The sequence below is a fragment of the Notamacropus eugenii genome, chromosome 1, assembly GCF_028372415.1.
Source record: "Notamacropus eugenii isolate mMacEug1 chromosome 1, mMacEug1.pri_v2, whole genome shotgun sequence".
Lineage (NCBI taxonomy): Eukaryota > Metazoa > Chordata > Mammalia > Diprotodontia > Macropodidae > Notamacropus > Notamacropus eugenii.
In genome coordinates, this window is record NC_092872.1 from 706,349,245 (window position 1) to 706,375,717 (window position 26,473).

At 40.1% G+C, this 26,473-nt stretch overlaps 2 protein-coding genes across 4 annotated transcripts in view; one reads left to right on the top strand and one right to left on the bottom strand.

Moving 5' to 3' along the window:
* Positions 1–734: 734 nt before the first annotated feature.
* The window catches only part of ACSF3 (acyl-CoA synthetase family member 3), a 250,324-nt gene continuing 224,585 nt past the window's right edge, over positions 735–26,473 (top strand). Inside the window, exon 1 of one of the 3 annotated variants that reach the window (XM_072636361.1) lies at positions 735–810. The gene's annotated coding sequence lies outside the window, so the exon portion shown is untranslated. The remainder of the gene's footprint in view (positions 811–26,473) is intronic. The other 2 variants (XM_072636357.1, XM_072636359.1) reach the window with 2 other exon arrangements.
* Positions 25,630–26,007, bottom strand: LOC140521386 (large ribosomal subunit protein eL32-like). Its single transcript, XM_072636363.1, has one exon. It carries the CDS (start codon positions 26,005–26,007, stop codon positions 25,630–25,632), a length of 378 nt encoding a protein of 125 aa, XP_072492464.1.

Genomic DNA, 26,473 nt, shown 5'->3' on the forward strand with positions numbered 1-26,473 from the left:
ACCCATCCACGCATCCATCCATCCATCCATCCACCCATCCATCCATCCATCCATCCATCCATCCATCCATCCATCCATCCATCCATCATCTATCATCGTCTATCATCCTTCTCCAGGTAGTTCTACAGACGGAGTAGGGCATGGCTTTCACCGGAGACTTAGGAAGGAGCATGCAAAGGACGATGGATGCGGAGCCAAAGACCCGAGTTCGAATCCCAGCTCCGTCACCCGTCGCTGGCATGACTTCGTGCGCGTCCCCCAGCTTCACGGAGCCTCAGTTTGCTCTTCTGTAAAATGGCTTTGTCCAGTTGTTTGCCCTGGTGTCTGGGAAGGTCTAAAATGGCATCCGATCGGCTGAGCTGCCCGGGGTCCGGGGAGAACTGGGGGGCAGCGGACAGCAGAGTACGCCAGGGATGCCGGCACTCCTGTAAAATGGGTAGATCAGGGCTCTCTCGGGCTCTAAATCTCCAATCCGGGGCTGAACCTCAGTTTCCCCTTATGTAAATAAGGAGCTGGCGGGGCTTCCCCGCTCCAGTCCTCGCTCCCGACACCCCGCCCCCAGCGCAGGTAGGAGGGGACTTTTCCGCCGCGGAACCTCCGGAGCGGGCGCCAGGGGCGCGGGGGGAACGTTTTTGTGCGCGCACTCTCCTCGCCCAGGTGAAGGTCCCACCAGGACTTCCCAGCCCGCTTGGGCGCCCGATCTCTGACCGGCCGGAGAGTGACGTCACGCCCGCTGCGTGGCCCCGCCCCTCGGCGGCCGGACGGAACGCACTTCTCTTTAGCGGCGGCGGCAGCGGGCGGCGGAGGCAGGTGAGGCCGGTCTGCGCAGCCGCGGACCGGGGCGTCTGGGGACAGGAAGAGGGCTCGGGCGCGGTGGGGGCTCGCGCGGCGGGGACGCTTCCTCTTCCGCCTGCGCGCCGGCGGGGTCGAGGGGCGGCGGTTTTCCATCTTTATCCTAATAGAAAGAGCCCTGACTTGAGACTCGCTGGGCCTACCCGCGTGACCTTGAGCTCCTCTTCCCCGGGCTTCCGTTTCCTGCTGGGCGCAGAGATGACCCCTTAGGGATCCCCGAGCTCCTTTCTCGGCCTGACGCCTCGCTGGGCTGCCTCCCTGTCCTGGGCCCGGCTGCCTGCCCAGCCCTTCCCTCCCCCCCACCCCAGCACAGGGGGCTCCCAAGCGCACCCCTCCGGAACCTCTCCATCGCCCTTCGGTTTGCATTCTCCCGGTTAATCCGGGGGTCCCTAGACCGGATAGGTTTCAGAGGGGCTCTGAACTCGAATAACCCACAAACCCTCCATGAATGAAGCATTTATTAGGTGCCTGCTGTATACAAAGCCCCGCGTTCACCCTTGGGGATACAGCTAGAACGGCGAGGGTGTCCTGCTAACTGGGAGGACCACACCTGGAAGGTTTGAGCCGCCAGTCAGGTGGCCCTTGGGGGGTACAGCCTCTTCCCCCCTGCTGTGCGCATGGCTGAATTAGCGGACGGCGCCGAGGGCTTTCTCCTTCTCAGTAGCTGGGCTGGATCGCCTGCAGGAGCGGCGTCCAGGACGCTTTGGTTTTGTCCAGCCCTTGCTTTCTTTCATGATTCTATTTTATGCCTTAAAACCATCGTTCTGAGAAGTCCGCCACACGCGCATGTAGATCCGTGAGAGGAGAAAGGCGAAGACCCCCTGGAGAGCCTCTGCAGCTGAAGAGTCTTGGCCGGTATCTCCGCCTCCCTCGGAGACCTTGGACAGGTGACGCGAGCCGTCCCTCGGTGTCCTCATCTGTCACGTTGTTGTCTGGATGCCCTCCAAGGTCCTGGCCAAGGCTGGACCACGTGCTTCTCTTCTCTCTGCCCAGGAGGTCCTGACCTGACTTCAGGCCCGCACCATCTCTCCCTTGCATTACTGTCAGATCTCAGCTTCTGGCCCCTCACCTTCACGACCCTCTCCTAAGGTCTGACTGACCATGCCATCCTCCAGCATTTTGTGGTTCCCGATTGCCTTCTTCCACTGTGATGAAACGCACGTGTTATGCCATTTAAAACTCTTCATAATCCATTTCCAGGCTACTTTTCAAGGCCTATTTCACGTTATTCTGCTTCAGACAAACTACCTCCTAACTAAACTGACCTACTTTCCCATTTTTGATGGATTTTCTACCATGCTTGGAATGTACTCCTTCCTACCTGTTTCTCTTGTGGCTCATCTCATGGTGCCACCTGCTACAAGACGGAAACCTTTTCTGACCCCTGAATCTTGGATCTGTCACTCAGACAACCATATGTATATACATACACACATACATGTACACATATATGCATGTATGCATGTATTATATATAATATCTACACACATACACAGTACAGATACACATATATTTATATATGTATGTGTATATACACATACATACATATACACACCTATGGATTTACATGCGGATATGTAAGCACCCTCCCCCTGTCCCCCAACACTTCCACTCCCCCACCAACTCCCCACTAGAATCTAAGGTCCTTGAGACAAAAATTTTTTAGTTTTGTCTTCATGGTTTCAGCGCCTCCTGTAGGATACTTACACATGGAAGGTATTTAATAAATGTATTCACTTGGAGCTTTTGATGTCATTTAGTCCAATCTCTTCCTTTTATAAAAAGAGAAACTGAGGTTCAGTGATTTGCAAAACGGCATTTGGGTGATGAGTGGCCAAACCAGGACTGAACTCTGAGTCAGTGACTTGCCCAGGATTACACAGCTAATAAATGTTAAATGTCTGAAAACAGATTTGAATTCAGGTCCTCCTGACTCTAGAGCTGGTGCTGCCCCCTGAGCTGTTGTATTCTTAAAGAGCGCCATTATTTCTCCCAAAATTCTAGTCTGTGGTTTCCTCATCTTTGTCTTATCAGGAAGTTTTTCCTGATGTCTAAGTTAAATATTCCTTCTCATAATTTAGGGCTGTTTCTTCCAAGTTGTACCCTGTCTTGAGACAGAAGAACTAGTAAAAGCTTCCCTTAATTAATCCTCCACTTGGAACCTTAGAGTTGGAGCCGACTGAATCCATGCTAGCAATTTTGAGTACCCTTGTGGGTCATCTCCAAGCAGTCAGAAGCCAAATCCTATCTAAGAACTGACTCATTTGCTGGGTAGAGAAACAGAGTTGGCTCTGATAAGTTACATAACCAGTCACAAGGAGAGGTGTCTTGAAGCGGGTAGAGAGCACTCAGCTTGAAGGAAAAAAACCGGAATTCCAATCCAGCCTCAGACAATTAAGTAGCTGTATGACTCTAGGTAAGTCACTTGATCTCCATCTGCCTCAGTTTTCTAAACTGGGCATGATAACAGCATCTGCCTTACAGAGTTGTGAGGATTAAATGAGACATTTGTTAAGGGCTTAGCACATAGTAGCACATAAATATTACCTATTATTATGATTACTCCTGTTACTATTAGGAACAATGCCAATATCTAAGCCCTGGTCTTCTGTCTACAAATACACTGGTATTTTCACTGTACCACTGTGTGAATGATATGGACCCACTAACCTTTTCTTTTTTTTTCTTTTTTAAAAATTATTTATTTATTTTCAGTTTTCAACATTCACTTCTACAAGATTTTGAGTTCCATTTTTTCTCCCCATCTCTCCCCTTCTCCACCCCAAGACAGCATGCATTCTGATTACCCCTTTCCCCAATTCACCCTCCCTCCTATCACACTCCTCCCTTCTCTTATCCCCATCCCTTCTGTTTTCTTGTAGAACAAGACAGATTTCTATACTCCATTGTCTGTATATCTTACTTCCCAGATTTTTAACATTTGTTTTTAAAACTTTGAGCTCCAACTTCTCTTCCTTCCTCCCTTCCCACCCATCCCCATTGGGAAGGCAAGCAACTCAATATAGGCCATATCTGTGTAGTTTTGCAAATGATTTCCATAATAGTCGTGTTGTGTAAGAATAACTACATATCCTTCCATCCTATCCTGCCCCCCATTTCTTCTATTCTCTCTTTTGACCTTGTCCCTCCCCAAGAGTGCTGACTTCTAATTGCTCCCTCCTCCCATAGCCCTCCCTTCCATCATCCCCCCACCCTGCTTATCCCCTTCTCCCCCACTTTCCTGTATTGTAAGATAGGTTTTCATACCAAAATGAGTGTGCATTTTATTCCTTCCTTGAGTCAAATGTGATGAGAGTGAGCTTCATGTTTTCTCTCTCATCTCCTCCTTTTTCCCTCCACTGAAAAGTCTTTTACTTGCCTCTTTTATGAGAGATAATTTGCCCCATTCCATTTCTCCCATTCTCCTCCCAATATATTCTTCTCTCATCTCTTAATTTCATTTTTTAAAGATATGATCCCATCCTATTCAACTCCCCCTGTGCTCTGTATGTGTATGTGTGTGTGTGTGTGTGTGTGTGTGTGTGTGTGTGTGTGTGTAATCCCACCAACTACCCCAATACTGAAAAAAGTTTCAAGAGGTACAAATATTGTCTTTCCATGTAGGAATGTAAACAGTTCAACTTTAGTAAGTCCCTTATGACTTCTCTTTGCTGTTTACCTTTCATGCTTCTCTTGATTCTTGTGTTTGAAAGTCAAATTTTCTTTTTAGCTCTGATCTTTTCATCAAGAATGCTTGAAAGTCCCCTATTTCATTGAATGACCATTTTTTCCCCTAAAGTATTATACTCAGTTTTGCTGAGTAGGTGATTCTTGGTTTTAGTCCTAGTTCCTTTGACTTCTGGAACATCATATTCCACTCCCTTTGATCCCTTAATGTAGAAGCTGCTAGATCTTGTGTTATCCTGATTGTATTTCCACAGTACTCAAATTGTTTCTTTCTAGCTGCTTGCAATATTTTCTCCTTGACCTGGGAACTCTGGAATTTGGCTGTAAAGTTCCTAGGAGTTGCTCATTTCGGATCTCTTTCAGGAGGTGATTGGTAGACTCTTTCAATATTTATTTTGCCCCCTGGTTCTAGAATCTCAGGGCAGTTTTCCTTGATAATTTCATGACGGATGATGTCTACGCTCTTTTTTTGGTCATGGCTTTCAGGTAGTCCCATAATTTTTAAATTGTCTCTCCTGGATCTATTTTTCAGGTCAGTTGTTTTTCCAATGAGATATTTCACATTATCTTCCATTTTTTCATGCTTTTGGTTTTGTTTTGTGATTTTTTGGTTTCTCATAAAGTCATTAGTCTCCATCTGTTCCATTCTAGTTTTGAAAGAACTATTTTCTTCAGAGAGCTTTTGAACTATTTGAACCATTTAATTAATTCTGCTTTTTAAAGCCTTCTTCACCTCATTGGCTTTTTGAACCTCTTTTGCCAATTGAGTTAGCCCATTTTTAAAGATGTTATTTTCTTCAGCATTTTTTGGGGTCTCCTTTAGCAAGTTGTTGACCTGCTTTTCATGATTTTTTTGCATCTCTCTCATTTCTCTTCCCAATTTTCCTCCACCTCTCTTACTTGATTTTCAAAATCCTTTTTGAGCTCTTCCATGGCCTGAGAACACTGAATATTTATTTTGGATGTTTGCAATACAAAATCTTTGACTTTTATGTCTTTCCCTGATGGTAAGCATTGTTCCTCATCTGAAAGGATGGGAGAAGATATCTGTTCACCAAGAAAGTAACCTTCTATAGTCTTATCTTTTTCCCCTTTTTTGGGCATTTTCCCAACCAGTTACTTGACTTTTGGGTCCTTTGTCAAGAGTAGGGTATACTCTGGGGATCTGTAAGATCTCAGTTCCTCCATGGTGGCACAGTCAGTTATGTATACTGGTCTGGGAGCAGGGAGAGATTTTTGTGCCCAGAATCTTAGCAGAGTTTCCTCTTCACAACCACCTCATCTCCAGTTCCACCAATCCAGCACTGGGGGCTGAGATTCAGATAAGCTGTGGGGGCAGAGCTGCCATTCTGTGTGAGATAAAGATCAGCTGCTCAAATTCCCCAGGAGTATTAGGTGGGGGCAGGGCCTCTACACAGGACTGAGGTAAGAATCAGCTGCTCAGTGCCCCCAGGGGTTTTACGATCCAACAATGGATGCGGGCTGCTGTAGGGGCTGCTGTGGAAGTTGCCCACCTGATGTGGTCTCTGCCACCGCAGCCTAAGGCCGGAGCTATGGTAAGGCCCTTCTCCCTTCTCGGCCAGCTGAAGAAACCTGTCACTGACGTTTGGCGCCTGTGGATTGAGGGATCTGAGAACTGCTGCTACTGTGAATGGGGATTCCGCCCCTTAGGCCTGCTCTTGTCCTCCTCCCAGAGCTGTACAGTGCTGCCAAGGCTGGGATAGGCTCTGCTCTGCATCCCATGCAACAGACGTTTCTCGTCAGCCTTTCAGGTCACCCTGGGCTGGAAATCTCCTCCACTCTTTTGTTCTGTGGCTTCTGCTACTCTGGAATTTGTTGAGAGTCTTTCTTTACAGGTATTTTATAGGCTGTGGGGGAAGAGTTAGTATATATGCTTCCTTCTACTCCACCATCTTGCCTCTGCCTGCTTAATTTTATTTTTTTAAATACCTTCATGTGCAACTCACCCTATGCCCTATGTCTATATGTATATAATCCCTCCAACTACCCTAATACTGAGAGACGTCTCAAGAGTTACAAATATTATCTTTCCATGTAGGAATGTAAACAGTTCAACTTTAGTAAGGCCCTTATGATTTCTCTTTCTTGTTTACCTTTTCATGCTTCTCTTGACTCTTTGGTTTGAAAATCAAATTTTCAATTCAACTCTGGTCTTTTCCTCTAGAATGCTTGAAAGTCTTCTATTTCATTGAATGTCCATTTTTTTCCTCTGAAGTATACTCAATTTTGTTGGGTAGGTGATTCTTGGTTTTAATCTTAGCTTCTTAGACCTCTGGAATATCATATTCCAGGCCCTCTCATCCCTTAATGTAGAACCTGGTAGATCATGTGTTACCCTGATTGTATTTCCACAATACTTGAACTTTTTGTTTCTGGCTGCTTACAATATTTTCTCCTTGACTTGGGAGCTCCGGAATTTGGCTACAATATTCCTAGGAGTTTTCATTTTGAAGTCTCTTTCAGGAGGTGACCAGTGGATTCTTTCAATATCTATTTTACCCTCTAGTTATAGAATATCAGGGCAGTTTTCCTTGATAATTTCTTGAAAGATGATGTCTAGACTCTTTTTCGATCATAGCTTTTAGATAGTCCAATAAATTTTAAATTGTCTCTCCTAGATCTATTTTCCAGGTCAATTGTTTTTCCAGTGAGACGTTTCACATTGTCTGCTATGTTTTCATTCCTTTAGTTTTATTTTGCAATTTCTTGATTTTTCATGAAGTCATTAGCTTCTCTCTGCTCCCTTCTAATCTTTTAAGGAACTATTTTCTTCACTGAACTTGTGGACCTCCTTTTCCATCTGCCCAGTTCTGCTTCATAAGGCATTCTTCTCCTCATCGGCTTTTTGGATCTCTTTTGCCATTTGGGTTAGTTTATTTTTCAAAGTTTTATTTTCTTCAGCATTTTTTTAGGTCTCCTTTACCAAGCAGTTGACTTGTTTTTTCATGATTTTCTTGCATTACTTGCATTTCTCTTCCCAATTTTTCCTCTACTTCTCTTACTTGATTTTCAAAATCCTTTTTGAGTTCTTCCATAACCTGAGACCAATTCATATTTTTCTTGGAGGCTTTAGATGCAGGATATTTGACATTATTGTCTTTTGTTTGTATATTTTGGTCTTCCAAAATAATATTCTATAGTCTGATTCTTTTTCTGGTTTTTAATAATTTTCCTACCTATTTACTTGACTTTTGAGCTCTTTGTCAAGGTAGTTCTCTGCTTCCAGTGGGTGTGGGAGGTATACTGTCAGCCGCTCAATCCCCCCACAATCTGTGAGCCTAGAGCTCCAGAAACATCTGCTGCCTTGCCACTGCCCCTGCTGTGGCTGCTGTGGTTTCCTCTGTCCCCTCCTCCACCCTGGAATTGCTAGCTGACCACTCTCCTCTCTCACAGAGGTCCCATAGGTTTTTCCACTGACCTTGTAATTTGTCCTCAGTGTTTTGGGGTCATGAAGTCTGGAAACTTCCACAGCTGCTGGAGATTCAGGTCCCCCTAGGCCTGCTCAGGTCCCATCTGTATCTGGGCAGCCCATGCTCTGCTCCCAGCCCAGTGTGATGGACGCTTCCTTGTGACCTTCCAGGCTGTCTTGGGCTGGAGATTTGCTTCACTCTATCATTCTGTGGGTTCTACAGCTCCAGAATATGTTTAGAGTCATTTTTTACAGGTATTTGGCTGGGCTTGGGGGAAGAGCTGTAGCAAGTCTGTGCTTTTATTCCACCCTCTTGGCTCCATCACTAGCCTTCTTTTTTCTTTTTTTCCCGGTTAGATAACCCATAGCTCATATAGCGTAGTAGAAAGAGCATCAGTTCTGAAATCAGAGGTCCTGGGTTTGCATCCTCCCACCTCTGGAATTTCTTACTTGCACAGTTTTGTAAACCACCTCAACTTCCCTGTCCTTTGTCTCTTCATCTCTGAAACGAAGGGATTGTTCTAGGTGGTCTCTGAATTCTCTTCCAGCCCTAGACTTGTAATCCTGTCCACTAAGATCCCATAATTTCAGGCTGCTTCTTTGGAACCTCTCCATCACTCGGAATTTAATTTATATTTCAGGAACTTTATAAATATGTTCTATAGTGTGGACTGTATTTTCTGGCTTCTCTCAAGAGCAGAGTGAAGAAGATTGAAAGAACATAGATTTTGAGCTAAGAGGGAGCTTAGAGGCCACCAATTTCAACCTTCTCATCTTACAAGTCAGGAAACTGAGGATCAAAAAAGTCATTTCCCCATGGTGAGACAGGAAGTAAGTTGCCATGACAGGATTAATGAATTGGTGCATTAAGTTGGTGGGCCTGAATTAAGCCAAACACAAAGCTTTAAACTTTCTGGTCAATAGAAACAACAGTATTTTTACTTCCTTAATGATGAGCTATTTAGGAATGACTGAGTTTCAAATGTGTTTTTCCTCTTGGTTTTCTTGTGTTGAATGTAGTAGCCATAAGTGCTGGGTAAATGTCTGCTACTTAAAATTAAAGCTTTAAGAACAACCCCTTCCCCTGTACCAGCAGATATCAGGCTGATAGTAATATCTGGCTGCCGTGGAAATAGCACAGATTAATTTCATTCTTGCACCTTCTCTTTGTAAACAAGATGTAATTGAGGGAAACATTCTTGAGGTCCATTTTAAGTATGCATTTGGTTGAAGGTTAGGTGTGGTGTCCAGCAAATTTGGTGTCTTTCTATTCATTTAGAAACCATCCTTTTTTGTTTGGAGGGTGGTATTGTTAGCAAATAATAGGTGTTTGTCTATCTTCATTGGCATATTCATGATCTCTGATTTAGTTCACTTTCTGTTGAGTCCTCCTGAGATGGATAGCTGGCCCTCGAGCCAAAGGTATCCAAAACAAGACATCATCAAGGAAGACTTTAAAGGCTTACTTTAGGTGCTGCTGCCTCCATGAAGCCTTCCCCATTTACCCAGGTGCTGATGCCCTGTCCCCCCTCCATTGTACTCCGCTTATCAGAGTAATATCTTTATCCCCTGAGTAGAACATAAGCTCCCTGAGGGCATGGACTGTTTTGTTGTTGTCTTTGTGTTTTCAGTGCCTAGCACATGAGACTTGCACCTAGTTAATAAATATTAGTTGAATCAGTTGCCCCTAAGGAAATTGGAAAGAAAAAAAATTGATTTAAGCTAAGATGGGGTAGAATTTAACATAAAGAGGAGGTTTTTTTTTTAAACTTTCATAAGACTTTTACTTAAGTAGGTTATGGAGTTTCTATACTTAAAAATACTCAGGAAGCTGATGGACAGTCACCTGACTTGTTGGTTTGCGTATTAACTGAAAAGCACCATCACATCACCATCACATTGAGTGCTGGACTTTGAGTCAGGAAGATCTGTGATTGAACCTCTCCTCACAAATGTGATAATCGTACGACCTATTGCAACCTCAGTTTCTTCCCCTTTAAAGTGGAGATACTAACAGCACCTCCCTCCCAGGGTTATTCCTGTGCTCAAATGAGATGACATCACATGTGATGTACCTTTGTAACATTAAAGTTCTGTGTGAATATAAGCAGCTCTTATTCATTTTTCTGAGACTCTTTGAGGATTCCCTCTAGTTCTAAGTCAGGGGAATGAATGAGGTTTCCACTCTCAGGGCACTCAGAGGCTAATCTGCACAGGTAGTTGGTCCATCTGGAACAAGGAGAGACAATAAAGTTAAAAATATAATTTGCTGTTCTGTTCTTCACATTGTGAAGATGGAGGTTATTGAACACCTACTCTCTTGCCCCATCCGTTTACTGACCAAATGTTCACATTTGTTAGAACAACTGTTCCAGCCACGGGACTCACCCTTGAAGTGAGAAAAACGAGCTGCTCACATAGGACTTCAGACTGTCATCAAAGCTGACAGTCTGAAGTGAATTCTTTGATGTGTCTGTGATCTCACTGATGCTTGTGCTCCCTCCAACAGCGCAGATTACAACACATCCTTGCCTTCTCATCACGTCCATCTCCACCCCTTGTTCTTCTGTGAAGACTCCCCAGGGAGTCCATCAACATGCTCTGGGAACACAGGCACTCGCACTGTGTGACAAGCTCACCTTCTTTTATGGTGTGCGTCTCTCTGATGATAGTTTTTTACTCTTCCATGCAGTTCTTAGTCAATAATCTGTGGCAGCCCATTAAGGCACTAGTCCATTGCCCCTTGGATGACTCCCAATTTTAATTCTTTGGAGAGCGTGATGTTCCATGATCCTTAGCCATGGAGCATCACCAGAAGAATATTGATGTTGAAAGAGGAGCCATTGTTTCAGGAAGAAGCTTAGAGTCATTAAAAACACTGTAAAATTTCCTAAAGCCAATACTCTCTTGCTTTCTACTTTTGAGCCTAGTTTGTTAGCCATTTACAGTGGCTATCCAACATATATGTTCTAATGGATTAACTCTCTGAGTTGTCCATCTAACACTGTATCATGGTTTAACATTAGGCAGCCATCATCCACTTGGTTTTTATCGTGTGAATAGTTAAGCCTTTTTTTTATGGAGCAGTTATGCACCCCAGTTAGAAAGCTCTGTTGTTGTGGGGCTTGGTGTAATCAGTACAATATCATAAACAGGAGCATTTCTATCAATTAGTTGATTGTAAAGATGTGATTTGCTATGCAATACTATTTGTGAAGATTTGCCTATTCGCTTGTAATATCATGTCTTCATCAAGGATTCCCTCCATATGTGTGTAAATTAATCTCATAAAGATTTTATGGAGATGGGAAAGTAGTTATATGAGTTGGTATTTACTGGCATTTTCTCAGTTGCCTTTTTGTATAGTAATAAGGACTGGTTTTTTCCTAAGAAATTCACCTACCCTCATTGATATCATGAGGATTGAACTCTCAAATTCCTGAAAATTGTGTCACTTTCTTCATAGACTTACTCTATGTAGACTTAGTCTAGTCCACTTGCCCTTTCTGCCTTGGTTTTCTCTAGCTTCATTTCTGCTTCCTCATGTAACACATCTGGAACTATGATCTTACAGTACAAATGTGGTATTCCTTGGCTTCTCTCTAATTCCATCCTTAAATGCCCTCAGATTGATATGACTTAGTTGAGTATCTTGCCAAGATTTTTTTAGATTTTTTTTTTCTTCATGGCTTGCTGTTTTATAAAATTATGTTGCTCATAATCTTCCACTACTTTCTTCTGTAAGGTCTTACAAATGAGTTTATAATAGAAGCTGATGTGTCTCTCGGTTGCCCTATCTCTCTACCTAGCAAGTTCAGGTAATTTGCCGACCAAGGCATTTACTAGGTGGTAAGTTCTTCTCATTGTGGCAATTGAGCTAAACTTTCTTGAAAATAGAATGATTCCATATACACAATATTTTTTCATTCCACATATTTCAACATCAATAGCTTATTTAAATAGGTCTTATTAAAGTTGCCTCAGTTGTACTTCATATTGCATCATTTTAATTCTTTTTTTTTGTATTGATTTTCATCAAATAAATATTTATTCAGCACTTGCTATGTAAAAGACACTGTGCTAAATGCTGAGGATTCACATTTGAACAAAGGATGGCAGTCCCTGCTCTCAAGGAACTTACAATCTAATGGGGGAAGACTGTCCACAAAAGGAAGCTGAAAAGATGGGACAGGGAGAAGGTACTTGACCTTGGGAGCATGGTGGAAAAGTCAGTGCAGCCAGGTGAGAAATGAGATGTCTCAACTGAGCTCCTTCCTTCAATGGAGGTTTGGAGTTCATAGCTCCACCCTCCAGTTAGGGAGGCAGAAAGTGGTGATAAGGTGAGGTCCCAAAGCTGATAGGATCTTGTAGGGTGATATTTTCCCAAAAGCGAGCTTCCTGCAGTATGGTGGAGAAGTTTCTCAGAGAAGTCCTAAAGTAGTATAGCCAGGTGAGAAAAAATAAACAATTTTCATCTTTGCTCTATTAAATTAATAGTCTAACTGCAAAGCTTATTTGTAACAACTCCTACATTAGTAACAAGGTGATTATGATCTGCTGAAACACAGTTTGACATGGACACAGTTGACATGGACAAAGAATTGATCATCCATTGGCCATACTATGGATGATTGGTCTCTGTATAGTTAGCTAGGTTGGTCCTTGGGAAGCTGATGTAACCTGTTGCTGAGCCACCATATTAGATCCTGCCAAAGATTGTGTTCCACCAATGTAGCACTTGAGAAGCCAGAGTCATCTCCACACCATTATGAGATACTGGGCCAAGATTTTGTGGAGTTATTTGTATTTCTATGTTAACTTAGTGAACTGGCCAGTTCACTGTGTATTATGGTCTTGAATAGATGGTAAGTCCAGTTTTGCTTTTCCTCTGAGAGAAATGCTTATTAATAACTGATGATGTGAGGAGAGCCAGAGTTCCCCCTTTTTCTAAAGTCCTCATTTCAAAGCTCAGTCTCTGAAGGTTGAATTAACATCAATCTTGGTCAGACCCCACCCAACTTTACAAGGAATTTAATCTAAGGTGTGGAAGCCTAATGTGCTCTACATTTGTTTGGGTTGGGATAAATTCTATGATTAGGTGGCCCAAGGCCAGGCAATTTAGAAGTAATGACCTGATCAAAGTTACATCCTCCTCCTCACCAGCCCCTCATTTTAATAGTCATTCTTTTTCATTACTTGTTAGCCAATCAGAATTGATTACCACCTTCAGGAACACCAGCTCTTCCATGGGCATCTAAACTATGAGGCCCCCGCCTTTGGCATTCAAGAGTGTCACTGACCCTTTTATTAATAAAAGCATTATTAATAGCATTACAAAGAACTTGATTAATTACCCAGAAATTACATCTCTCAAACTTTTAAAACATCACACCTCCATAAACTGTTAGCTTACACTTTTGATTGCAGATTTCATTTAATAGTTCATGTAATGTTTTGGAGCTTGAGATGATTATAACACAACATCCGCAAGAAGGAACCTCAGGAGTAACTCACTATCTATAAAGAACCCCTCTTCCATTTAGAACTTGAGTGTGAAAAATGAACTCATTGTCTTTCCCTCTTCTTCCTCACTTTCTTACCACTGTCAAATGCACCACCATCCTTCTGGTCCCTTAGGCTAACATATTCTAATCTTCACTCTCTTTCACTCATCATATCTAGTCTGTCATTTCTACCTTCATAACATCTCTCATATATTCCCCCTTCTCTTATCTGACACTGCTACCACTCTGGTGAAGGCCATATCACCTCCTACCTGAGTAGCCTTGTTGTTGGTCTCCTCTTGCCCCATTTATTCTATGCCTTTTACCCTGTCCTTCCTCAAAAGTGTTTTGCTTCTGATTACTCCTCCCTCACTCTACCCTCCCTTCTGTCATACCTCCCCGCCCACTACCCCCACTCCTGGCCTTCTCTTATCCCCTTCCCTACTATTTTCCAGTGGGGTAAGATAGATTTCTATACTCAATTGACTGTGTATGTTATTTCCTCTTTGAACCAATTCCAATGAGAGCACTTTCCCTCATTTCTTCTCTCTTCCCCTCTACTGTCAAAGCTTTTTCTTGCCTCTCCCCACTCCACCCTCCACTCAGCTGTCAGATTGATTTTCCTAAAGTGTGGAGCTGACCTTATTATCCCTCATATACAATAAACTTCTTGCCTCTTTTATGTCAGATAATTTACCCATTCTACCTCTCCTTTTCCCTTTCTCCCAGTACATTCCTCTTTCTCCTTTATTTTTAAAGATATCTTTACATATTCAACTCACAACTGTGCCCCCTGTCTATATATACTCCTTCAAATTGTCGTAATAATGAGAAGGTTCTTATAAGTAACAAGTATCACCTTCCCATATATGAATGTAAACAGTTTAACCTTATTAGGTCTCTTATGGTTTCCCTTTTCTGTTTACCTTTTTATGCTTCTCTTGAGTCTTATATTTGCAAATCAGATTTTCTATTCAATTCTTGCCTTTTCATCAGGGATGCTTGAAAGTCTTCTGTGTTATTGAATGTCCATTTTTTCCTCCAAAGGATTATTCTCAGTTTTGCTAGGTAGGTGATTCTTGGTTGTAATCCTAGCTCCTTTGTCATCTGGAATATCATATTCCAAGCCCTCCAGTCTTTTAATGTAGAAGCTGCTAAATCTTGTGGTATCCTGGCTCCACAATACTTGAATTGTTTCTTTCTGATTGCTTGCCATATATTCTTCTTGACCTGGCAGCTTTGGAATTTGGCTGTAATATTCCTGGGAGTTTTCATTTTGATGTCTTTTCAGGAGGTGATTGATGCATTCTCTCAATTTCTATTTTATCCTCTTGTTCTAGAATATCAGGGCATTCTTGAAAGATGATGTCTAGGCTCTTTTTTTGATCACGGCTTTTAGGTAGTTCAGTAATTTTAAAGCTACCTCTCCTGGATCTATTTTCTAGGTCAGTTGTTTTTTTAATAAGATATTTCACATCGTTTTCTCTTTTTCCATTCTTTTGGTTTTGTTTTATTGTTTCTTGAGTTCTAATGAAGTCATTAGCTTCCATTTGCTCCATTCTAATTTTTAAGGAATTGTTTTCTTCAGCGAGGTTTTGAACCCCCTTTTCCATTTGGCCAATTCTACTTTTTAAGGAATTTTTTTCTTCAGTAAATTTTTGTGTCTTTTTTATCATTTGACCTAGTCTGTTTTTCAAGGTGTTATTTTCTTCAGTATTTTTTTGTGCCTCCTTTGTTGACTTGTTTTTCATGATTTTCTTGCATCCCTGTCATTTCTCTTCCCAATTTTTCCTCTACCTCTCTTACTTGATTTTTAATATCCTTTTTGAGCTCTTCTATGGCCTGAGACCAATTCATACTTTTCTTGGCAGCTTTGCATGTAGGAGTTTTGACTTTCTTATCTTCTTTGGATGTCTGTTTTGATTTTCCTTGTTACCACAGTAACCTTCTATGGTCAGAATTTTTTTTTCTGTTTTTTGCTCATTTTCCCAGCCTATTTCATAACTTTTCATTCATTGTTAAAGTAGGGCTCTGCTTCCATGGTGGAGGGTGCACTGTCCCAAATTTAAGGGGCTTTGTGCAGCTGTTTTCAGAGATACTTCTAGGGACCTGTAAGTTTTCAGTTCTTCCACTGTGGTATGATCGAAGGATAGATGTGGTTACTACTCTGTTGGTTTATGTTCTGGTCTGTGAGTGACCACAAGCACTCTTTTCTTCCCTGGAACTGTGACCAGGGTCTTTCCTCTACTGGGGCTGAAAGCTCTGGTGTGCTAGTGTTCCTCTTCTCCCAGGGTGTGCCACCCAGCACAGAAACCCACATCTGAGTATGGGCAAAGCAACAGAGTCCTGCCCCCATTGCCAGTGAAGAGACTCCTGTAATTTCCTTCTGACCAGTTGTTCTACCCCCTTACTGTTTGTGGGCTAAGAGCTCTGGAAGCAGCAGCAACAGCTTCTGATTCCCCTTTAGCATTCTATAAATAAGTTTGTATTCCAACCTGCTTTTTTGGTTTCCTTATATCCGACATTATTGTTTGAATAGGTCAGGTTAAAGTTGTTGCAATTGAAATCAATGTATATTTTCTCATATTTGTCCTTCTGTCTGCTTTGATGTTTATTTTGACCTTTGCTCTATTAGTTGAGAACTAGCAGATTTCTTCTGTGACTTCCTCATCAGTAACTCATTGTTTTTTGCCTGTTAAAAATATAGTTAATTTTGTTTTGTTGTGATATGGGATACTCAGTCCCTTCTAACTCTTTTCAGGAAAATACACAATGCTGTGTCTCTTATCTCTGTATCTAGCCCTCATACCTGGAATAATTCTCTTTTTCACCTCTGGTTTGGAAATTGAGCTCAACTTCTTTCTACAACGAAACTACATGTTTCTACAATGCACCTTCTTCTTCTACTTCCACTGGAGGACCTTCCCCTCCAAAACTACCTCGTATTCATTTTGCGTTCATTCTGAAAATACTTATATAAATTGTCTCCTAGATGTTGTCTATAGACATTGTCTCCTCTCTTAGAAAGTATCCCTGATGACATAGTCTTTTTCCGTTTATGTATGACCATCACTTAGCACTGTAAACCTGGTACATAGGAAACACTTAATACATGCTTTTTAATATATTGATTACGTAGTAAGGAGACTTAAAAAATATTTATTAATTGAGTCTGCATAGAATTACAGTCATAGATTTACAGCTGGATGGGATCTCAGTGACCAGTAAGTTGAATCCCCCCATTTTATAGATGGGGAAACTGAGACCTTACATTCTATATAAATAATAAATGTCAGAGATCATTTAGATCCAAATTCTCTGACTTCAAAGTCAGCATTCTTTTTACTGTACTACAGAAATCTACATCTGACCTTTTTCATTTCTCAAACCCGAGACATATTTTCCTTTTGTTATTGTATTCCTTATTGTTATCAATAAAGATGCTTTTTAAAAAATATCACACACGTTGCCTAATAGCAGTGAAGTCACCAGACGAAACAGAAATTCTACCTAGTTTCCCAACACGATCTTCCTTTGTAATAAAGAAAACCAGTTAAGCAAAAACAGCTAATACTGCCAACCACACCTGGCAGTATGCAAGGTTCTGCACCCATGAGTCCCTATTTACTAAGACAAGTTTATTTCTTTCCCATTTTCTGGGATCATTGTTGGTCATTTTGAGCCAGAGTTTCCAACATACTTTTCAGCATCCTCCTTTACCATCTTAACACTTATCCCAGCGCCTGGCATACAGTAGGAAATTAACACACAATTCCTGTCTCTTCTTCACCAGCGTTTGCTTTAATGTCCCTAAGTATCAAAGTAAATTTTTTCCCTTCATTTGAAGGATCTTCTCAAGCTCTTTAGAAAATCTCTCTACCTTTTTATACTGTGCAACAAATTATCTTCATTTGCTTCCCAGTGGCCTTTCTGTTTATGCCTATGGGTACTGTGGGGTAGCTAGGTGGTGCATTGGATAGAGCCCTGGGCCTGGAGTCAGGACGACTTCTCTTCCTGAGTTCCAATCCAGCCTCAGACACTAGCCGCGTGATCCTGGGCAAGTCACTTAACCCTGTTTGCCTCAGTTCTCTCATCTATAAAATGAGCTGGAGAAGAAAATGGCAAACTACCCCAGTATCTTTGCCAAGAAAATCCCAAATGGGATCATGAAGAGTTGGACACAACAGCATGAGCACTGCAAATGAGGGGATTAAGAAACTACATATCTTATATTTTAAAAAATAATTTTAATTGATTTATTTTTAGTTTACAACATTCAGTTCCACAAATTTCTGAGTTTTAAATTTTCTCCCCTTCCGTCTCCTCCTCCTCCCCAAGATGGTGTACAATCTGATATAGGTTCTACATATACATTCATATTAAACATATTTTCACATCAGTCATGTTGTAGAGAAGGATTATAACCAATGGAATGAACCATAAGAAAAAAGAAACAAAACAAAACAACAGAGCAAATAATATGCTTTGATCTGCATTCAAACTTCATAATTCTTTCTCTGCATGTGGATAGCATTTTCCATCATGAGCCTTTTGGATTTGTTTTAGAACCTTGCATTGCTGAGAAGAGCCAAATCTCTCAAAGTCAGTCATCACACAATGTGACTTGTAACTGTGTGTAATATTCTGCTTCTGTTCCCCTCACTCAGTATCAGTTCATATAAGTCTTTCCAGGTTTTTCTGGTCTGTTCATTCATCATTTCTTACAGCACAATAGTATTCCATTACATTCATATACCACAACTTGTTCAGCCTTTCCCCAATTGATGGGCATTCCCTCAATTTCCAGTTCTTTGCTACCACAAAAAGAGCTGCTATAAATATTTTTATCCTTGAGATTCCTTTTCCTATTTGTGTGATCTCTTTGGGATACACACCTGGAAGTGATATTGCTAGGTCAAAGGGTACGCATATTTTTGTAGCCCTTTGGACATAGTATATTTCTTATGATTTTTCAGGAACCTAACTCTACCTGCTCCTTTTTCTTTCCTTTTTTTTTTTCCCTTCCAAAGAGTAACATTGAGCCAGCCTTCTATTTAACTGTAATATTCTTTTGTCTTCTGCTTTTAGTTTTCATGAGAATGACATTGTTGATGTTATCTTGTTCTTCCAATAGGACATTAATTTGTTGGCCAGTGGACAAAGACTTCATATTTTATATGCTAACTATGACTTTAGTGTTCATGAACAACCTAATGCTAGGTGGACACTTGTCATCCTCAGCCTCCTTTTCTGCAATTCTGTTCTCATTATTATGGAAATAGAGGTGGGGCTTCTCAGGATGGTGTGCAATTGATCTCTCTTTGTTTCATGGCTTGCCATGGTCAGATAATTCACTATCTAACAGGCAGTTTTCTGGTGGTGAGCCTCTCTGTAATTAGTTCATTTGGCCATGAGACTACTGATAGCTGGGACAGCTAGGTGGTGCAGTGGATAGAGCACCAGTGCAAGAGTCAGGAGGACCTGAGTTCAAATCTCACTTGATACTCACTAGCTGTGTGACCTTGGGCAAGTCACTTAACCCTAATTGCCTCAACCTGGGTCATCTCCAGTCATCCTGATGAATATCTGGTCACTGGATTCAGATGGCTCTGGAGGAGAAGTAAGTTTAGTGACCTGCACAGCCCTCACTCACTCAAAACAAAGTCAAGTGCAAGTCATGTCATTATTTCTCTGATGGCATGATCTTCTTTGGCAGCCAAGGGCAAACATACACTGATAGCCTCATTCTATTGCCTGGACCATATCTGGAGCCTTTCTAACATGGTAGAGTCTGTCAGAGGTAATGACTTTCCTAGCAGGTGGAGGTGTTCAGAGTCATGAAGGAAGCCAGGGACTATAAAAGGCAGAAGTGATGAAGGATAAATTCACAGGTAGAGACATAGTTGGGGGTCAGCTAAGTGGCTCAGTGAATAGAGCCCTGGGCCTGGAATCAGGAATTCAAATCCAAATTGTATGAAACTCATCAAGTCATTAACCTCTGTCTGCCTCAGTTTCCTCATCTATAACCTCTTAGGGTTGTTGTGAGGATCAAATGAGATAATGTATAAGCACATTACATACTTGCAGTACTATATAAATGCTATTATTGTTATTATGTTATCCATTTGTCTTTCTGTGTTATCATTGAGTCTGACACTCAAAATATTTTTATCTATAGCTTTTATTTTCCCATCACCTTCCTTTGGCTAGATACAGCTTTTCATTCCCCAACCAATGAGCTGCCCTTTATTTCAGAGAATCAAAAAAAAAAAGGGAAAAAGCAGTTCAGCAAAACCAAACAACACATAGGAGGGTGAACTTACAGCTGAGAGGGACTTTCAAGGCTGTCAAATCCAATCTCCTCACTATATAGGTAAGGAAATTGAGTCACAGAGAGGCTAAGTATTTTTCCTTAGTTTACCAGGCTAATACGTATATGAGGCAAGTCATGCTGATTGTGATTTCAGTGTCCAAAGCTTGCTTATCCAGTTGGTCATTCTTGGTCATTAAAAGTCTTAGTGTTCAGGTTCTTTTCTTTTTGTCCTTTCTATCTGCATTGTTATGGTTATTACATATGTTGTTTGTTTGGTTCTGCTGCTTTCAGGCTATGTCATTTTGCATGTCTTTCCATGTTTCTTTAAATTCTTTATATTTGTTTTGCAGAATATTTTTTTTGTTGCAAATTATTCATGTCCCACTTTTTTTTTCAGCTATTTCCCAAACAGTGGTCATCTTCTTTGTTTCCAGAGTTTTACTACAACAAAGAGTGCTATTAATTTTCTTGCTAAATACTTGAGTTTTCCTTTTAGCTTTGATAGGATCACTATGTCAGAGGGTATAGACATTTTAGTCACACCCCCAACCCACCCCTGACACACCCAATTCTAAATTGTTTTCCACAATGGTTAGAAACAATGTACTGCTCTTCCAATAGTATGACATTGGAAATTGGTTAATGGGTAAGGATGTCTCTAAAAGGCATTTAGTGATTTTTTTTCTTCACTTGCCACTGAATACTTAAATTGCATAATTGAGAAGAATTTAATAACTGTCTGCAAATATTTAGTGCATTGTTGGTACTCAGATATTAAATACTAATTAAGACCAGAAAACAATTATTTATGGTGGTTGAAGCCAGAATGCAAGGAGAAAAATCAAAGGAAAAAAAGTCACGAAGGGCACTTAGCCAGAAGAGAGATCCGCTTTCTGCCTAGGTGATCCCATGGGAATGGAGGAATTGGGTTAGCAGTACATGGGACTAGATTCTGTGTTGTTCAGTCACTTGAAATTGGGAAGATAAAGGTGGAAGGCGGGACATATTTGATGGTTTAACTATAAAGTAAATGTTTCATGAGTCCCCTTTGGTATAATGGTATTGGAACCATTCTTGCTTTTTCTATAATAGCTGCATTTGCTTGTAAATTGAGAACAATTCCCATGTGGGCAATGGAATCATAAAGGAACATGTCCTAAGGAAGTAAAGTAGGTAAGACATATTTATGAAACTTTAGAATTCTTTGGAAGAAAATAATACAGACATTTTGTGTTGTGGTTGTTTTTTAAACTAGTCATTTCAAAATTATTGTTTACAGGACATCTTTTTATGAGACTAGCACAATATCATTTGGATATCACTTGAACTGTGTTGTCACCAGTTGAGTTCTTTATGTTGAATTTTCTAATGGATGTGGATGGGATTTCCAGATTGTTAGGGGAATAATAACTGATTTATAAGGTTACAAAATTGCAGTCTTTGAGTTAGAAGGGACGTTAGGGAACATCCATTTCAACCTCTACGTCAGTAGGAATCCTCTTTAATGCCCCTGAAAACCAGTCATTCAGTCTCTGAAAATCTCTAGTTATGGGGAACTTGTTCCCTTAACGTATGATTTTGCTGTGTGACCATGAGTTAGTTACTTCTCTCTTCTGATCTTTATGTTCCTCTTCTGTAACATGAAAACGATGATACTTATACTGTCTACAACTTAAAGTTGTTGTGAGGAAAGGGTTTTGTAAAACTTAAAAGTTCATGACAATTATTGTTATTCTGAGGCAACACATTCTACTTTGGGGCAATTCTAATTGTTAAGTTTTCCCTTATATTGAAAAGATGTAATTCAGGATTCTTTTGTGTGTGTATGTGTGTGTGTATACAAAATGTGTGTGTGTGTGTGTGTGTGTGTGTGTGTTTCCTTTGTACTGCTAGTAGAGAACAGTTTGGAATGAGGAAGGGACTGCTCGATTCCCCAAATGGTCTCTAATCATCTTATCTTTCTGTTTTCTGAATGTAGAACACATTTGTCAGTGTCTTCCTAAAACACGGAGCCCAGAATCTTGCACAATATTCCAGGTACAACAGGATTCTTATCGCTTCCATTTTAGATACTTTGCCTCTATTAATGCAGCCTAAAATTGAGTTAGCTTTTTTTTTGCCTAATGTGCCACAGCGTCTTACCTAGAAGAGGCACTTAATAAATGATATTGTTTCATTGAATTATGTTTTAGATGGTTGATTCGTGTTGATTTTGCAGTCTTGTGAGTCATTTGTGTGGCGGATTTTTGAAAGTAACTGTAGGACTTTATACTCATTCCTATTAAATTTCATCTTATTACATGTAGTCCATCATTCTGCTCTGTTGAGATCTTTGCAGATACTGATTCCATTATATAGCATGTTAACTATGCCTGTCTTCTGAAAACTTGATAAATCATGTATACCTTTTTTCTGGGCATTTGATAAAAATGCTGACCATAGAAGAACTAAGGACAGATCCAGAATTATAGAATCACAGAAACCCAGAATTGAGTCTTCAAAGTTCATGTTATCTAACCTATACCTGAACAGGTATTTCTTCTATGATATCCTTCCCCCATTCCCCTTTCCCTCCTTTCTTCTTTCTCTTTCCCCTTCTTTCTTGCCTTCTCCCCCAACTCCTTCCCTTCTCCCTTTTTTAATTGCTTTTTTTGATAAGCAAAACAAAAAAAATCTTACCCCCTCCTAACATAAAAAAAGGAAAAACAAAGCTGTTGTAGTAAATATGCAGAAGTCAAGAAAAACAAATCTTGACGCTGACATTAAAAAAAATTTTTTTTACTCCATAACTTGAGTTCATCACCTCTTGTCAGGAGGTGGGTAACATGCTTAATTCTAGTCCCCTAGAATTATATTTCATCATTGCATTGAGCAGAGTTCATAAGTCTGTCGAGTTGTTTGTTTTTTCAATGTTGTCATTGTACAAATTGTTCTCTTGGCTCTGATAACTTCATTCTGCACCAGTTCATACCAGTCTTCCCAGGTTTTAAAGAAATCATACCATTCATCATTTCTTATAGTACAATAGAATTCCAGTACATTCATAGACCATAATTTATTCAGTCATTTTCCGTTTTGTGACCCCCCATTAGTTTTTAATACTTTGCCACCTCAAAAGACCTGCTATTAGCATGTTTGTGCATATAGGATCTTTTCTCCTTTCTCTGATCTCTTTGGCATATAGGTGGTCTCTCATTGCATTCTGAGCCATCTCCAGTCTTCCTGATAAATGTCTGGCTACTGGACCCAGATGGCTCTGGAGGAGAAAGTGAGGCTGATGACTTTGTACAGCCTTTCCTTACTCAAATCATTGTCAACTGCAAGTCATATCATCATGTCCCTGGAGTCATGGTCCTCTTGGAGAATGAAGGACAAACACAACCTGGTATGTAGGCCTTGAAGTGGTATTTTTGGGTCAAAGAGTTTTTAGGGCAGAGTTCCAAATTGCTTTCTAGAATGCCTATGCCAGTTCACAAGTCCCAGCAACAGTCCATTCATGTGTTTGTATTCCCACAACTCTACAGCATTTGTCCCTTTCACTTTTTTGGTCAGATTTGCCAGTTAGATAGGTGTGAAGTGGAACCTCAGAGTTACTTTCATTTGCATTTCTCTAATTATTAGAGATTTGGAGTATATATATATATATATATATATATATATATATATATATGTGTGTGTGTGTGTGTGTGTGTGTATAAATATATATTTGTATATACACATACGCATATTTGTATTTCTTCTCTTGAGAACTGCCCATTCATATCCTTTGACCATTTATCAATTAGGTAATGACTCTTATTCTTATAGATTTGAAAATAAGACCTTTATCAGAATAACTTACTCAGTTAATTTAACTGTTGACTTTTTAGGGTTGTTTAAGTAAATCATCATATCATCTGCAAATATGACAATTTTGCTTTCTCTTTGCCTGTGTTTGTTCCCCCAATTTCTTTTTCTTGTCATATTGTCATAGCTAGAATTTCTAGCACTATATCAAATAGTAGTGGTAAAAATGGATATCACTGTTTTACTCCTGATTTTTTTGGAAAGGCCTTTAATCCCCCCCATTATGTATGCCAGCTAGGTGGCACAGTGGGCCTAGAGTCAGGAAGACTCATTCATTGTCCTGAGTTCAAATGTGGCCTCAGACACTTGCCAGCGTTGGGACCCTGAGCAAGTCTCTTAATCCTGTTTGCCTCAATTTCCTCATCTGTAAAATGAGCTGGAGAAGAAAATGACAAACTTCTCCAGTATCTTTGCCAAGAAAACCCCAAATGGGCTCACAAATATCAGACAATATTCAGTAACAACAAACATATAAAGCTAGCTCTTGGTTTTAGATACATGCTATTTATATTAAGGAAAGGTTCATTTCTTTTTATATTTTCTAGTGCTTTTAAGAGAAATGAATGTTAAGGGAATGGGTTTTAAAAAACTTTTTCTAAATATGTTGCTCTAATAATATCATTTTTGTTGTTGTTAATATGGTCCTAATATTGAAACAACTGTGCATTTCTGGGCAAACCTACCCAGTTCGTAGTACATACTCTTTGTGATATGTTGCTGTAACCTTTTTGCCAGTATTTTATTTTTAGTTTTTGCCTCAGTGTTCTATAGGAATATTGATCTATAGTTTTCTTTCTCTCTTCTGACACCTCCTGGCTTAGGTATCAAGATTATATTTGTGTCACAGAAGGATTTTGGTAGGATTCTTTCTATTTTTTGAAACCATTCAGGCAATTTTTGAATTAATTGTTCTTTGAACATCTGAAAGAATTCACTTGTAAATCTATCTGGTGCTAGGGTTTGTTTTTTCTTTGTGAGCTCATTTATATCTTTGCAATGTATTTTTCTGGGTTATTCAAATTCTCTATTTCATATTCTGTTAGTCTGGGCATCATATATTTTGTAGATATTTATCCAATAATCCATTAAAATTGCATCTTCTCTAAGAATCCTTTCTCAGCCCTTCTTAATTCTAGCGTCTTCTGTCTCTTAATTATTTCCTGTTTATTCTGTAACTTTATATCTTGTTTTGTATGGATTTTTGCTTGTTTGTTTGTTGTTGTTTCCCCCATTAGATTATGAGCTCCTTGAAGTTAAGGACTGTTGTTTGCCTCTTTTTGTATCCCCAGTGATTAACACAGTGCCTAGCACGTGGTAGGTGCACTAAATGAATCCATTTCATTTAAGTGGCATATAATTCAGAAAATAGTTTCTAATAATTTTTTCATTTGCTATGAATTCTGTTTTTATATTGATAAATTATCATTGATTTATCTGTTATTATTTTCCCCCCAAACACCAGCTCTTAGTCTATTTATTAAGTCGATGGTATATTTGTTTCCAGTTTTGTAAAATCTCATCTTTGATTTTTGGGATTTTCGTTCTGTTGTTTCATGGGGCTTTAGATTGTTTGGTTTTGTAGTTTTATTAGTTATGTGCCCAATTCATTTATCTGGGTTTTTCCCCCTTGCTTTTGTTGATAAAACTGTTTAGAGATGCACATTTCCCCCTAAAGACTTCTTTGGCTACATGTTCCAAATTTTGGTTTGTCATTCTGTTGTCATTGTTACTTAGATTAGCTGTTGTTTCTACAGTTTGTTCTTTGACCCACCGATTCTTTAGAATTAAACAAATTATCCTCCAATTAGTTTTTGGTTCTTTATTCAGTGGGCTTTTATTAAATATAATTTTATTGAATATAAGTAAAAGATCTTTAATATTTCTGCTTTTCTGCATTGTGAGGTTTTTTTGTTTGTTTGTTTTTCTGGTGGTTTCAAGGTTTATTTAACACAAAAAAAGCATGCAAAGCTTTTTACTCATTTTCTTCACTCCTCAGTCTAGCATTTGGATTGGTGACCTTGGTGGCCAGCTGAGCTGCTTGTCTCAACAATAACTTTCTGATTCTTAGAGGAAACATTGTGAGCAGTTTCAGCACAGTAGGATTTGTTGCACATCAGAAGCACTTCTAGCTCTTTGACACTGTGCACCAAAAACTTCCTGAATCCACTTGGTAGCATGTGTTTTGTCTTCTTATTGCTTCCATAACCAATATTGGGCATCAAGATCTGGCCCTTGAATAGCTTTTGCACCCTGTTGTCAATGCCTCTTGGTTTACACCAGTTTCTCTTGATATATCTGTCGGACTGGTGCCGGATGAACTTCTTGGTCCTCTTCTTGACGATCTTGGGCTTCACGAGGGGCCTGAGGATGGGCATGGCACCGGCGAAGAGAGAGCCCATTGTGAGGTTTTTATGGACATTTCTAATAAAAATGCCTAGCCTAGGTGGAAAATGCACTTTTTTATATCCAGTAATTATCTGAGACGTATTATTTCTAACATTAGGCCCTTAATTTGTTTCTTTCTTTCTTTTTATTAGATTTCTCTAGGTCTGAAAGGGAATACTTTGAGACCCCTGACTATTAGAGTTTTAGTGTCTATTTCTTCTTATAACACCTTTAGATTTTCATTGAAGAATTTAGGTGCTATGCCTTTTGGTGCATATATGTTAAGTATCGATATTAATTCTTTGTGTATGAATTAACAGACCATTCAGCAGAATGTAGTTTCTCTGCTTATCTCTTTTAAACAACTCTATTTTTACTGTTGTCTCGAGTGAAAATTTGATGGCTATCTCTGCTTTTTTGAGTTAAGCTGAATTATACTAGATTTTGCGTCAGCCC

Coding starts and splice junctions, on each gene's coding strand:
- LOC140521386 (XM_072636363.1), bottom strand. CDS start 26,007: ATGCCCATCCTCAGGCCCCTCGTGAAGCCCAAGATCGTCAAGAAGAGG.